The sequence below is a fragment of the Pristiophorus japonicus genome, chromosome 10, assembly GCF_044704955.1.
Source record: "Pristiophorus japonicus isolate sPriJap1 chromosome 10, sPriJap1.hap1, whole genome shotgun sequence".
Lineage (NCBI taxonomy): Eukaryota > Metazoa > Chordata > Chondrichthyes > Pristiophoridae > Pristiophorus > Pristiophorus japonicus.
This window is the reverse complement of record NC_091986.1, coordinates 184,315,255-184,328,671: the sequence shown is the minus strand read 5'-3', so window position 1 is coordinate 184,328,671 and position 13,417 is coordinate 184,315,255. Positions and strand designations below refer to the sequence as shown.

Below are 13,417 nucleotides of genomic sequence, written 5' to 3'. Positions count from 1 at the left end.
GGGCCTGTATTTACTGGAGTTTAGAAGAATGAGAGGGGATCTCATAGAAACACATAAAATTCTGACGGGACTGGACAGTTTAGATGCAGGAAGTATGTTCCCGATGTTGGGGAAGTCCAGAGCCAGGGGTCACAGTCTAAGGATAAGGGGTAAGCCATTTAGGACCGAGATGAGGAGGAACTTCTTCACTCGGAGAATTGTTAACCTGTGGAATTCTCTACCGCAGAGAGTTGTTGATGCCAGTTCATTAGATATATTTAAGAGGGAGTTAGATATGGCCCTTACGGCTGAAGGGATCAAGGGGTATGGCGAGAAAGCAGGAAAAGGATACTGAGGTGAATGATCAGCCAAGATCTTATTGAATGGTAGTGCAGGCTCAAAGGGCCAAATGGCCTACTTCTGCACCTATTATCTATGATTCTATGTTCCAAATTTTGTGTCATCTGCAAATTTTGAAATTGTGCCCTGTACACCTAAGTCCAAATCATTAATATATATCAAGAAAAGCAGTGGTCCTGACTCCTGGGGAACACCACTGTATACGTTCCTCCAGTCCGAAAAACAACTGCTCATCACTGCTCTCTCTTTCCTGCCACTTAGTTAATTTCATTTCCATGCTGCCAGTGTCCTTTTATTCCATGGGCTTCAACTATTATGTGGCACTTTATCAAACGAAGCAGAGAAGAGCAGAGAAGATTGAGAGGAAATTTAATAGAGGTGTTCAAAATCATGAGAGGTCTAAACAGAGTAGGTAGAGAGAAACTGTTCCCATTGGCGGAAAGGTCGAGCACCAGAGGACACAGATTTGTGATTGGCAGAAGATCCAAAGGCGACATGAGGAAAAACTTTTTTATACGAGTGGTTATGATCCGGAATGCACTGCCTGAAAGGGTGATGGAGGCAGATTCAATCATGGCTTTCAAAAGGGAATTGGATAAATACCTGAAAGAAAAAAAATGGTAGGGTTATGGCGAAAGGGCAAGGGATTGGCATTAGCTGAAGTGCTCTTGCAGAGAGCCAACATGGGTTCAATGGGCCGAATGGCCTCCTACGGTGCTGTAACGATTCTATGATTCTATTCTGTGATTATACCAGCTTGGACATCAATGAAAAGAAATATACGACTAGGCTGCCTGGCCCTCTCCAGTTTTCTATTTCACTATGCTGCTGTGCATGCCCTGGATTAATAAGGCACTATAAGGATCATTTCTCAAATAAAGCTTTTTAATCATAGATTAACCTTTAATTTAATTTCCAGTATATTCCACAATGCTATAATGGTTCATTGTGTAATTAGCCCTGTGGCTCAATTTCCAAGAAATGTTGCACCTGTAATATATTTGCTTCATGGTTTCTTTGCTTAAGAATTCATAGCTACACATTTGCTGCAAAGAACTAGCTGGTTTATTAGCAAAGGTTTGACAATCAAATCGAACCCTACCAGTTCATTCACCAGGTTCACAACTGCATGTCTCATCGTGGAGTACCTAGACTCAATTAACTGGGGTTTTACTGAGTCTTGTGAACATCACGTGACTGGCTAAGCCACTCACAGTGCAACAACTCCACAAACCTGTGAGCATGCTCACAGGTGCATACATTATAGCACCATACGTCATTTTGGTGTGGACTACCCTCTTGGTAGCTCGTTTTTGTGGACAGCATTAATAAAGAGTATTGGGAAGTAACTTGAATTGTAATACATGGGTCAGTACATCTATAAGTCTACCATTTTCCCTTAGAGTTAAGTAAAACTGAGCCATAAAATCGACCTGACTTATGAAGTAAACTCACTTCCTTATATACCCTCTGTGTGCTACTCTCTCATTAGCTAGAGTGAACAACCTTCAACATCTCAAATGATTTACCTCATCTTTTGCTCCTTTTTCCTTAGCTTGCTGCTCAGCACATTGTCTAGCATGCACGTCCGGATTCTGGATTTGATATTCATAAGGGTCTGATGAACGTGGACGTATTCCCTGTGGAATACAACAAATCTGGACGATAAAAATCCTTTTCATTCAGAAGCATGAACAAAACAATTTTATTGTGATCAAATTTTCAATGCAACCACTTACCAACTGTTTTTCTGCTTTTATTTTATACTGTTGTGCTTCCAGTTTCCTCTGAATGTATTCTTCATGCACTGCATGTGGCCTGAAACAAACATAATCCAGTGACGAAGGGTCATCAACCTGAAACGTTAACTCTGTTTCTCTCTCCACAGATGCTGCCTGACCTGCTGAGTATTTCCAGAATTTTCTGTTTTTATAATCCAGTGAGGCTATCAACAGTACTGGTATTCATTTTGTTAATTGTCTCCTCTGACCTCAATAAAATAGCATTATTTTCATTTCAAGATTAACCAAATTAAAGTGTGAAACAACTATTTTGTTACAAAATGTATATTATTTCACTTTACAAATATCCATCTCAGAGTTTAATATTATATATCGTAGATGTCAAAGTACCAGGTCACAACTTCATTGAATGGTATAGTACAGCTTTTTCCCCACCATCCTCCACTCAGGCTCAATTTTCCCCAATTATCTGCGCCGTTTTTTGGTGTGCACCATTTATTTCAGAGTAAATTAAAATCTCCAAGTTTCACCAAAGTTTCTGCGCGAGTGTAATTCACTTAAGTAGGATTTTTTTAGGCTACGATTTTTTATGCTCATTGGTGGCGTGCCACCCAAGCCATTGAAGCAAGTTTGGCCAGCTGCAATTTACTCCAATTTTTCTTAGGACGGCATATGTAAACACTCTGGAAAAACCTTTTGGGCAGTTAACAAAATCGGCACAGGTAAGAGAAATCAGCGCAGCAGATGCAGTTCCACGGCTGGGACAGCAGCTGCAGAGAGGGAGAGAGAGGGGGAGAGGAGAGAGGGAGGAGAGACAGTTTCTTAAATGATGGGAATAGAAACATAGAAACATAGAAAATAGATGCAGGAGTAGGCCATTCGGCCCTTCGAGCCTGCACCGCCATTCAATAAGATCATGGCTGATCATTCCCTCAGTACCACTTTCCTGCTTTCTCTCCATACCCCTTGATCCCCTTAGCCGTAAGGGCCATATCTAACTCCCTCTTGAATATATCCAATGAACTGGCATCAACAACTCTGACACAATATTCCAGGTGAGGCCTCACTAAGGCACTGTACAACTGCAATAAGACCTCCCTGCTCCGATACTCAAATCCCCGAGCTATGAAGGCCAACATACCATTTGCCTTCTTCACCACCTGCAATACCTGCATGCCCACTTTCAGTGACTGATGAACCATAACACCCAGGTCTCGTTGCACCTCCCCTTTTCCTAATCTGCTGCCATCCAGATAATATTCTGCCTTCGTGTTTTTGCCCCCAAAATGGATAACCTCACATTTATCCACATTATACTGCATCTGCCATGCACTTGCCCACTCACCTAACCTGTCCAAGTAACCCTGCAGCCTCTTAGCGTCCTCCTCAAAGCTCACACCGCCACCCAGTTTAGTGTCATCCACAAACTTGGAGATATTACATTCAATTCCTTCATCTAAATCATTAATGTATATTGTAAAGAGCTGGGGTCCCAGCACTGAGCCCTGCGGCACTGCACTAGTCACTGCCTGTCATTCTGAAAAGGACCCGTTTATCCCAACTCTCTGCTTCCTGTCTGCCAACAAGTTCTCTATCCACGTCAGTACATTACCCCCAATACCATCCACTTTGATTTTGCACACCAATCTCTTGTTTGGGACCTTGTCAAAAGCCTTTGAAAGTCCAAATACACCACATCCACTGGTTCTCCCTTGTCCACTCTGTTAGTTGCATCCTCAAAAAATTCCAGAAGATTCGTCAAGCATGATTTCCCTTTCATAAATCCATGCTGACTTGGTCCGATCCTGTCACTGCTTTCCAAATGCGCTGCTATTTCATCCTTAATGATTGATTCCAACATTTTCCCCACTGCTGATGTCAGGCTAACCGGTCTATAATTACCCGTTTTCTCTCTCCCTCCTTTTTTAAAAAGTGGTGTTACATTAGCTACCCTCCAGTCCATAGGAACTGATCTAGAGTCGATAGACTGTTGGTAAATGATCACCAATGCATCCACTATTTCTAGGGACCTTTCCTTAAGTACTCTGGGATGCAGACTATCAGGCCCCGGGGATTTATCGGCCTTCAATCCCATCAATTTCCCTAACACAATTTCACGCTAATAAGGATATCCTTCAGTTCCTCCTTCTCACTAGACCTACTGTCCACTAGTACAAGGTGTTATGGAGAGCGGGCAGGGAAGTGGACCTGAGTCCATGATCGGATCAGCCATGATTGTATTAAATGGCGGAGCAGGCTCGAGGGGCCTTATGGCCTACACCTGCTCCTATTACTTATATTCTTATGTTCTTATGAGAGAGGGAGGAAGAGGAGAGAGGAGAGAGGGGAGAGGAGAGAAGGGAGCGGGGAGGGAAGCCTTTCGGCCAGGATGAGGAGCAGCACCCAGCACCAGGAGGGGAGGGAGGCCTTTCGGGCAGGAATAGCAGCAGCATCGGGAGGATGGGAGAGGGAGGCCTTTCAGCCAGGGTTAGGAGCAGCACCCAGCACCGGGGGGGAGGGAAGCCTTTCGGCCAGGGTTAGCAGTGGCAACCGACACCGGGATGGGGGCAGGCCTTTTGGCCAGGGTTAGCAACGGCATCTGGTACCGGGAGGGGGGAAGCCTATTGGCCAGGGTTACCGGCGGCACCTGGCACCGGGAGATGGGGAGGCCTTTCGGCCAGTGTTAGCAGCGACACCCGGCGCAAGGAGGGGTGGCATAAACTCTTTAATAATTTAATGCTGGTAAGCTGCTGCAATGTGCAAGGTACTTGTGCAGGATGCTGTGAGCTGGCCAGAATGTGTTGTATGTTTCACTTTCCAGCCTCAACGCTAACCCTCATTGCCCTGGCAACCCGATCTTTTTGGCGCAGATCGTAGGCTCCACCCCAAAGCTAAAGGACAGGCTACGTGGCGCCAATATCAACAATTCAAATAGGGAAAGTTGGATGATTTTTTTTTGGCATAGATGGGCTTCAAAAAAATGGGCGGAACTCTTCAAGTATGCCAAAAAACGGCATTAAGCCCTGACAGAGTTACCAATTTCCCAAAGGCAGGGAAGTAAACCTGTGAGGACATGTTTGGTCGCATTCTAAGGGTTAGTACCAAGGCAGGCTTCTTCCTGTCATTTATCAGTGGAGCAGATTCAGTTGTTTTGAGAAAACATTGGTCAACTGCTCATTCAATGGTTAGGAATCTGCTGAAATAATGGAAGCAGTTACTAATGGACTCAAGGCCCCTATTTTCACCACGATTGTGCGCCATATTTTGGTGTCTAAACGTTTTTTGATGTCAAATCCTCAGTTTCCAATTTTCACCAACGATTGTACGTCGGCGCGGACCATGTACGCCAGTTTAAAAATCTTTGGCGCAGACACAAGTGAAAACGGGCTGGGGTGCCGTTTTTCTGCAGTTAGGTGATTTTGGCCGTCCACGATTTTTTTTAGCGCGGCACACCCTGCCAAAAAGCCCCGAAAAAAAACCTTCTGTGAACTTAAGGAAATCATCACAGCATACAAAAGGACATTGGGGGCAGGCAAAAGAGGACAAAATAAAGTACAAATGCATGGATTTTTTTGGACAGGGTACTCTGAAAATAACTCGGAAGGTAATTTCCGAGTTTTTGGAGCGAGACAATTTAATAAGCAAATGTATATGTTTTTCGGAGGGAGGGAACTGAAATAACTTTGCTGGGTTCGGGTTAGGGTGGTTCTTTTTCACCCAAATCCTGACTGTCCACCCCAACACAATCGTTGCTGGCCAGGCTCCAGGCACAGGTCAGGGGAGTGCCGGCCGGGCATGGTCGCAGACTCAGCTGGACACAAGCACCAGAGCCCGAGGGAATCACTGTAGTTGTAGTGTATGGAGAAAGAGTCAGACTGAACACTGTGAGCGCAAAGTAAAGTGTGACCTTAGTCTTTTATTGCAGGTCTCCAGAGTGCCTCTCCAACCTGTGAAGCACTCTTCAATACCTGTGCTCCCAAGGGATTATGAGATCCCTTGGGACTCCGGGGAATGAGCCCTCTGGTGGCTGTACAGAGTATATACAAGTCCAGACACATAACAACATTCCCCCCTAAAGTCAATAGTGTAACTATTTACAATGTGAGTCGATCTGGGGCCCCTCTTGCCCTGGTTGATCGTCTCGGTGTGAAAGCTGGTGTTGTTGAGTCATTTGTTGGGCCTTCGCTGGGCTGCTGTGCAGCTGGACTTGCTGGGCTGCCTGGTGTGTTGGGCCCTGCAGGGCTGCTGTGGATGATGGGTTCTGCTTCGTGGTCAACCGTGGTGTCGGTTGCCACTGGTGTGTGTGTTGGGGGATCAAAAAAGGTAGGGTCCAAGGTGGGTTTCTCAGGGTAGTCTGTGAATCTGAGTTTGATTTGGTCCAAGTGTTTCCGGTGAATGAATCCATTTGAAAGTTTGACCCGAAACATCCTGCTCCCCTCTTTGGCCATGACAGCGCTGGGAAGCCACTTGGGACCTTGCCCATAATTTAATACAAATACAGGATCATTGACTTCAATCTCACATGACACATTTGCGCTATCATGGTATGCACTTTGTTGAAGCTGTCTGCTCTCTACCTGTTCATGTAGATCAGGGTGAACTAACGAGAGCCTTGTCTTAAGTGCTCTTTTCATGAGCAGTTCAGCAGGTGGGATCCCAGTGAGTGAATGTGGTCTCATGTGGTAGCTAAGCAGGATTCGGGATAGGCGAGTCTGCAGTGAGCTTCTGTTAGGTCCTTACTCTACAGCATGAAAACACAAGGCACATTCTGGGCACTGCGACATTGTGACCTTAACTCTTTACTCACAGGACTCCAAGTGATGACCCTACGTGGGACCTCCCTTTTTATACTTGTGTGATCAGGTGAGGAGTGTCTCCCACAAGTTCACCCCTTATGGTCAAGGTGTGCATCAAGGTTGAGTGTATACAGTAATACAGCGGTGTTACATTGTGGTTACATACATGACATCACCTTCCCCCCCAAAGTCTTATTGGGATCATAGGTTTAGTCTTTCAGGTGGTCTACACACCCTCATGGAGCGCCGCAGTTGGGGCTCTGGTTGTTGGACACTGACGTGAGTGTCTGTCACCTGTGGTGATTCCGGCCTGTCCGGGCTGACCACAGGGACTGTGCATTCTTCTGTGAGCTCCATCTCATGGTCTTCTTCAGGTTCCTCCATGTTGATGCTGAATCTTTTTTTTACTTGGTCCAGATGCTTACGGCATATCTGACCATTGTTGAGTTTTACCACGATAAACCTATTCCCCTCTTTGTCAATTACAGTGCCCTCAAGCCATTTGGGCCCCATGACGTGATTGAGGACGAATACAGGATCATTTATTTCTATACATCTCCCTCTCGCATTATGGTCATGGTACTCGTTTTGTGACTTGCGCTTGCCCTCAACTATGTCGGGCAGGACTGGGTGAATGAGGGACAACCGAGTTTTGAGTGTCCGTTTCATTAGTAGCTCTGCGGGCGGGACCCCTGTGAGCGAGTGCGGTCAGAATCTATAGGGCAGCAGGAGGCGCGATAGGCGGCATTGTAGAGAGGGTCCTTGAATCCTGAGCATACCTTGCTTGATGATTTGAACCGCACGTTCTGCCTGGCCATTGGAGGCCAGCTTGAACGGCGCAGTCCTGACGTGGATGATGCCATTGCCTGACATAAACTCTCGGAATTCGTGGCTTGTGAAACATGGGCCATTATCACTAACTAGGATGTCCGGCAAGCTATGGGTTGCAAAGATCGCACGTAGGCTTTCCACTGTGGTAGATGATGTGCACGAATTCAGAATAATGCACTCAATCCATTTCGAGTATGCATCTACCACAATAAAGAACATCTTACCCATGAACAGGCCCGCATAGTCAACATGAATGTGAACACAGTGCTCCAGGTCTGAATCAATTCCAGGCCACCAAACGTGTGACCAGGCAATGGCCTTCATCAGCACAATGCCTGGCTGCTCGCTGTGGAGTTCCTGGATGAATGCCTCCCTGCCCTTCTGGGGCATAACTACCCGGCTGCCCCATAGTAGGCAGTCGACTTGGATGGAGAGCTCATCCATCCGTCTGTGGAACGGTCTGACCTCCTCAGGGCATGCTCTGTGTGCAGGCGCCCAATACCCAGTCAGGACACATTTCTTAATGAAGGATAGGAGGGGATCTCTGTTTGTCCAGATTTTGATCTGGCGGGCTGTGATGGGGGAGCCTGCGCTGTCAAAGGCATCAACAACCATGACCATCTCGGCGCTTTGCTCCGCTGGCCCTTCAGTGGTGGCCAGCGGAAGCCAGCTGAGCGTGTCAGTGCAATTTTCAGTGCAGGGCCGGTGCCGGATGGAGTAGTCATAAGCAGCCAGCATGAGGGCCCATTGCTGTATGCGAGCTGATGCGTTGGCATTGATGGCCTTGCTGTCTGACAACAGGGATGTTAATGGCTTGTGGTCTGTCTCTAACTCAAACTTCCTACCAAAGAGGTACTGATGCATTTTTTTTACACCATAGACACATACAAGCGCTTCCTTCTCGACCATGTCATATCCCCGTTCTGCTTGAGAGAGCGACCTGGTGGCATAAGCCACAGGTTGTAGTTGACCCTCAGCATTGCAGTTGACCCTCAGCATTGCCCTGCTGCAACATGCACCCAACCCCATAGGATGATGCATCACATGTCAGATCTAATTTTTTACAAGGGTCGTACAGGGTCAACAACTTGTTTGAACAAAGTACGTTTCGCGCCCGATCAAAAGCCTGTTCCTGACAGTCCCCCCAAAACCAATCGCAACTCTAATGCAGGAGCACATGTAGCGGCTCCAACAATGTGCTCAAGTTCGGCAGAAAGTTCCAGAAATAGTTCAACAGTCTCAGGAATGAACGCAACTCCAATGTGTTGCAGGGCCTGGGTGCTCGTCGAATCGCCTCTATTTTGGATTCGGTGGGCCGAATCCCATCTGCAGCAACCCTCCTGCCCAGAAACTCAACCTCAGGAGCTAAGAACACACACTTAGACTTCTTGAGTCACGGGCCTACCCGGTCCAGTCGGCGTAGCACCTCCTCCAGGTTGTGGAGGTGTTCCTCGGTGTCTCGACTAGTGATGAGGATGTCGTCCTGGAATACGATAGTTCCAGGAATGGATTTGAGCAGGCTTTCCATGTTTTGTTGAAAAATCGCGGCCGCTGATCAAATGCCAAACAGGCACCTGTTATAAACGAACAGTCGCTTGTGCGTGGTGATGGTGGTCAGTAGTTTAGATTCGTCGGCCAGTTCCTGGGTCATATAGGCTGAAGTGAGGTTCAACTTGGTGAACAGCTTGCCGCCTGCCAGCATGGTGAAAAGGTCGTCCGGTCTCGGGAGTGGGTATTGATCTTGTAGGGACACCCGATTGATGGTGGCCTTGTAGTCGCCACAGATCCTGACAGAGCCATCCGCTTTTAGGACGGGAACGATGGGGCTCGCCCAGTCGCTGAATTCAACAGGTGAGATGATTCCCTCTCTCAACAGCCGGTCCAATTTGCTCTCAATCTTTTCCCGCATCACATACGGCACCGCTCTGGCTTTGTGGTGCACTGGCCTGGCGTCCGGAGTGATGTGGATCACTACTTTAGTGCCTTTGAAAGTCCCAACGTCAGGTTGGAATAGTGAATCGAATTGTTGCAGAACTTGTGAGCACGAACTTCGCTCCACAGATAACATTGCATGGACATTCCTCCATTTCCAGTTCATCTCGGCTAACCAGCTCCTCCCCAACAGTGCGGGACCATTGCCCGGGACAATCCAGAGCGGTAACCGATTCACTAACCCGTGTGTGTGACAGCCAACATTGCACTGCCTAGCATAGGAATGATTTCTTTAGTGTAAGTCCGTAATTGTGTCTCAACACATGCTAATTTTGGTCTACTGGCTTTAAATGGCCATAGCTTCTCAAATTGCTGAACGCCCATGAGTGACTGGCTGGCCCCAGTGTCCAGCTCCATGCGTACAGGGATACCATTTTACAAAACCTTCATCATCATGGGTGGCATTTTGGTGTATGAACTGTGAATATTCGCCACATTATCCCGCTGAACCTCGGCGTCCATCGATTCACCCTAAAAGTCATCCTGCCTCAGAGGACCCTTTTCTGGTCCATCCGCCTCATATATTAGTCTGGTTGCAGGCTTCCTGTACATTTGAGCTAAATGGCCACTGAGATTGCAGATCCTGCAGACAAACTGTTGAAATCTGCAGGATCTGGCTGGGTGTTTTCCCCCACACCTCCAGCATGAGTTAAAGCTTCCATTGTTGGGAACAAAGGGACTATGGCTAGGCATTCCGCGCTGACTGTCCCTTTGACTGCTCTTATGTACCCTATTAGTGGGTGTCAATGGCCCCATTGTGGGCCGCATTGTCCACTGTGATGGTGTGAATGTCCGTTCAGCCTGCCATTGTCTCTGTTGAAGTCCTACTCTGGGGTATATTGCCGCCTGGGGAATGTCGGACTGCCCCTGCCTGCCTGCGGGGCTCTGAGCCGCATTGATGATGTTGACTCCCTGATCCCTCGCCGCATTAGAAGCAGAATTGTGTGCGTATATTATTTTCGTCTCTTCCTCCCCCGCCATGAAAGTTTGAGCCATCAACGCCGCCGCTTCCAAGGTCAAATCCTTGGTCTCAATTAATTTGCGGAAAATTCCCGCATGACCGATGCCCTCTATAAAGAAGTCCCTTAGCATCTCCCCCCTGCAAGCGTCCGTGAACTTACAGAGTCTGGCCAAACGCCGGAGGTCCACTACGAAGTCCGGTATGCTCTGTCCTTCACAACGTCGGTGGATGTAGAATCTGTGTCGGGCCATATGTATGCTACTCGCCGGTTTCAGGTGCTCCCTGATCAATTTGCTAAGCTCTTCAAAGGTTTTGTAAGTCTTTGGTCCGCAGCTGGTCAAAAGATGAGCCCTTTGCTTGTCGGCCGCTGCATCCCCCAGGCAGTCTTTTGTAACGAAGCTTTGCTGAAGCCTCTCGACAAAATCGTCCCAGTCTTCCCCAACACAGTACCATTCCTCTACGCTACCGGTGGCCATTCTTGTGGGCCATGAATTCCCATTTCTCGTCGCCAATGTTAAGTCCTTACTCTACAGCATGAAACCACACGAGGCACATTCTGGGAACAAGGTCAATCTGTGACCTTAATTCTTTATTCACAGGATTCCAAGTGATGACCCTCTGTGGGACCTCCCTTTTAATACCTGTGTGATCAGGTAAGGAGTGTCTCCCACAAGTTCACCCCTTGTGGTCAAGGTGTGCATCAAGGTTGGGTGTATACAGTAATACAGTGGTGTTACATTGTGGTTACATACATGACACCTTCAGTTACCCTCTTCAAGCCTTGCTTGATGGTTTGCACTGCTCTCTCTGCCTGACCATTGGACGCTGGTTTAAACGGGGCAGGTGTGATATGTTTGATCCCGTTACGGGTCATAAATTCTTTGACCTCAGCACTGGTAAAACATGGCCCGTTGTCGCTCACCAGGACATCAGGTAAGCCATGTGTGGCAAACATGGCCCGCAGGCTTTCAGTGGTGGCAGCGGACGTGCTAGCTGACATTATCTCATATTCAATCCACTTGGAGTACGCATCTACAACCACAAGAACATTTTATCCAAGAACGGGCCTGCATAGTCGACGTGTACCCTAGACCACGATTTGGAGGGCCAAGACCATAAACTTAGCGGCGCCTCCCTGGGTACATTGCTTAACTGCGAGCATGTATTACATCTGTGAATGCAGGACTCTAAGTCCGCATCGATACCGGGCCACCACACGTGGGATCTGGCTATCGCTTTCATCATTACAATGCCTGGGTGGGTACTGTGGAGGTCATTGATGAAGGTGTCTCTGACCTTCTTGGGGACCACTACTTGATTGCCCCACAGAAGGCAGTCTGCCTGTATAGACATTTCATCTTTGCGCCATTTGAACGGCTTTATCTCTTCCTGCATTTCCACTGGAATACTGCACCAGCTCCCGTGAAGCACAAAGCTTTTGACTAGAGATAATAAGGGGTCCTGGCTTGTCCAGGTTTTGATCTGCCGGACAGTGACGGGTGATTGCTCACTCTCAAATGCTTCCATAACCATGGCTAGATCTGCTGGTTGCGCAATTTCCACCCCCGTGGTGGGCAATGGCAGCCTACTGAGAGCATCGGTGCAGTTTTCTGTGCCTGGCCTGTGGCGGATGGCGTAGTTGTAGGCGGACAATGTGAGCACCCATCTCTGGATGCGGGCTGATGCATTGGTATTTATCCCTTTGCTCTCGGAAAACAGGGATATAAGTGGCTTATGGTCAGTTTCTAATTCAAATTTTAGCCCAAACAGGTATCGATGCATTTTCTTTACCTCATAGACACACGCTAACATTTCTTTTTTAATCATGCTGTAGGCTCTCTCGGCCTTAGACAGACTCCTGGATGCATAAGCAACTGGTTGCAGTTTCCCGAGATCATTGGCTTGTTGCAATACACACTCGATGCCATATGACGACGTATCACAAGCTAGTACCAAACGCTTACATGGATCATACAACACAAGCAATTTGTTTGAGCATATCAATTTTCTCGCTTTTACAAATGCATTTTCTTGGCTTTTGCCCCAAACCCATTCGCACCCTTTTCGTAGTAAGACATGTAGTGGTTCTAGCAGGGTGCTGAGACCTGGTAAGAAGTTACTAAAGTAGTTCAAGAGTTCCAGGAATGACCGCAGCTCCGTCACGTTCTGTGGCCTCGGTGCGTTCTCGATTGCCTCCGTCTTCGCGTTGGTGGGCCTGATGCCGTCTGCCGCAATCCTCCTTCCCAAGAACTCCACTTCAGGCGCCAGGAAAGCGCATCTCAAGCATTTTAACCTGAGCTCCATGTGGTTGAGTCGTCTAAGAACCTCCTCCAAGTTCTGCAGATGCCCCACTGTGTTCCGACCTGTGACCAAGATGTTGTCCTGGAAGACCACGGTGTGCGGGACCGACTTCAGTTAACTTTCCATGTTTCTCTGGAATATCGCCGCCGGCGATCGGATTCCAAACAGGCATCTGTTATAAACCAAAACACCTTTGTGCGTGTTGATGCAGGTGGGGGCCTTCGATGATTCCTCCAGTTCCTGCGTTATGTAGGCTGAGGTCAAATCCAGCTTCGTGAACGTCTTTCCTCCTGCCAGCATTGCAAAGAGGTCGTCGGCTTTTGGAAGTGGGTATTGGTCCTGCAGGGAGAAACGATTGATAGTTACTTTGTAATCGCCACAGATTCTGATGGTGCCATCTCCCTTGAGGAGTGGGACAATAGGACTGGCCCACTCGCTGAACTTGATCGGTGAGA

General features: G+C 47.8%; 1 protein-coding gene across 8 annotated transcripts in view; it reads right to left on the bottom strand.

Annotated features, from left to right (window-relative positions):
- LOC139274867 (serine/threonine-protein kinase Nek5-like) overlaps positions 1–13,417 on the bottom strand; it is a 114,924-nt gene that overhangs the window by 28,618 nt on the left and 72,889 nt on the right. For all 8 annotated transcript variants that reach the window (XM_070891578.1, XM_070891574.1, XM_070891575.1 and 5 more), the window contains 2 exons: positions 2,079–2,157; positions 1,869–1,979 (listed from right to left, as the gene is read on the bottom strand). In XM_070891578.1, the coding sequence (XP_070747679.1) occupies positions 1,869–1,979; positions 2,079–2,157 (190 nt within the window). The remainder of the gene's footprint in view (positions 1–1,868; positions 1,980–2,078; positions 2,158–13,417) is intronic.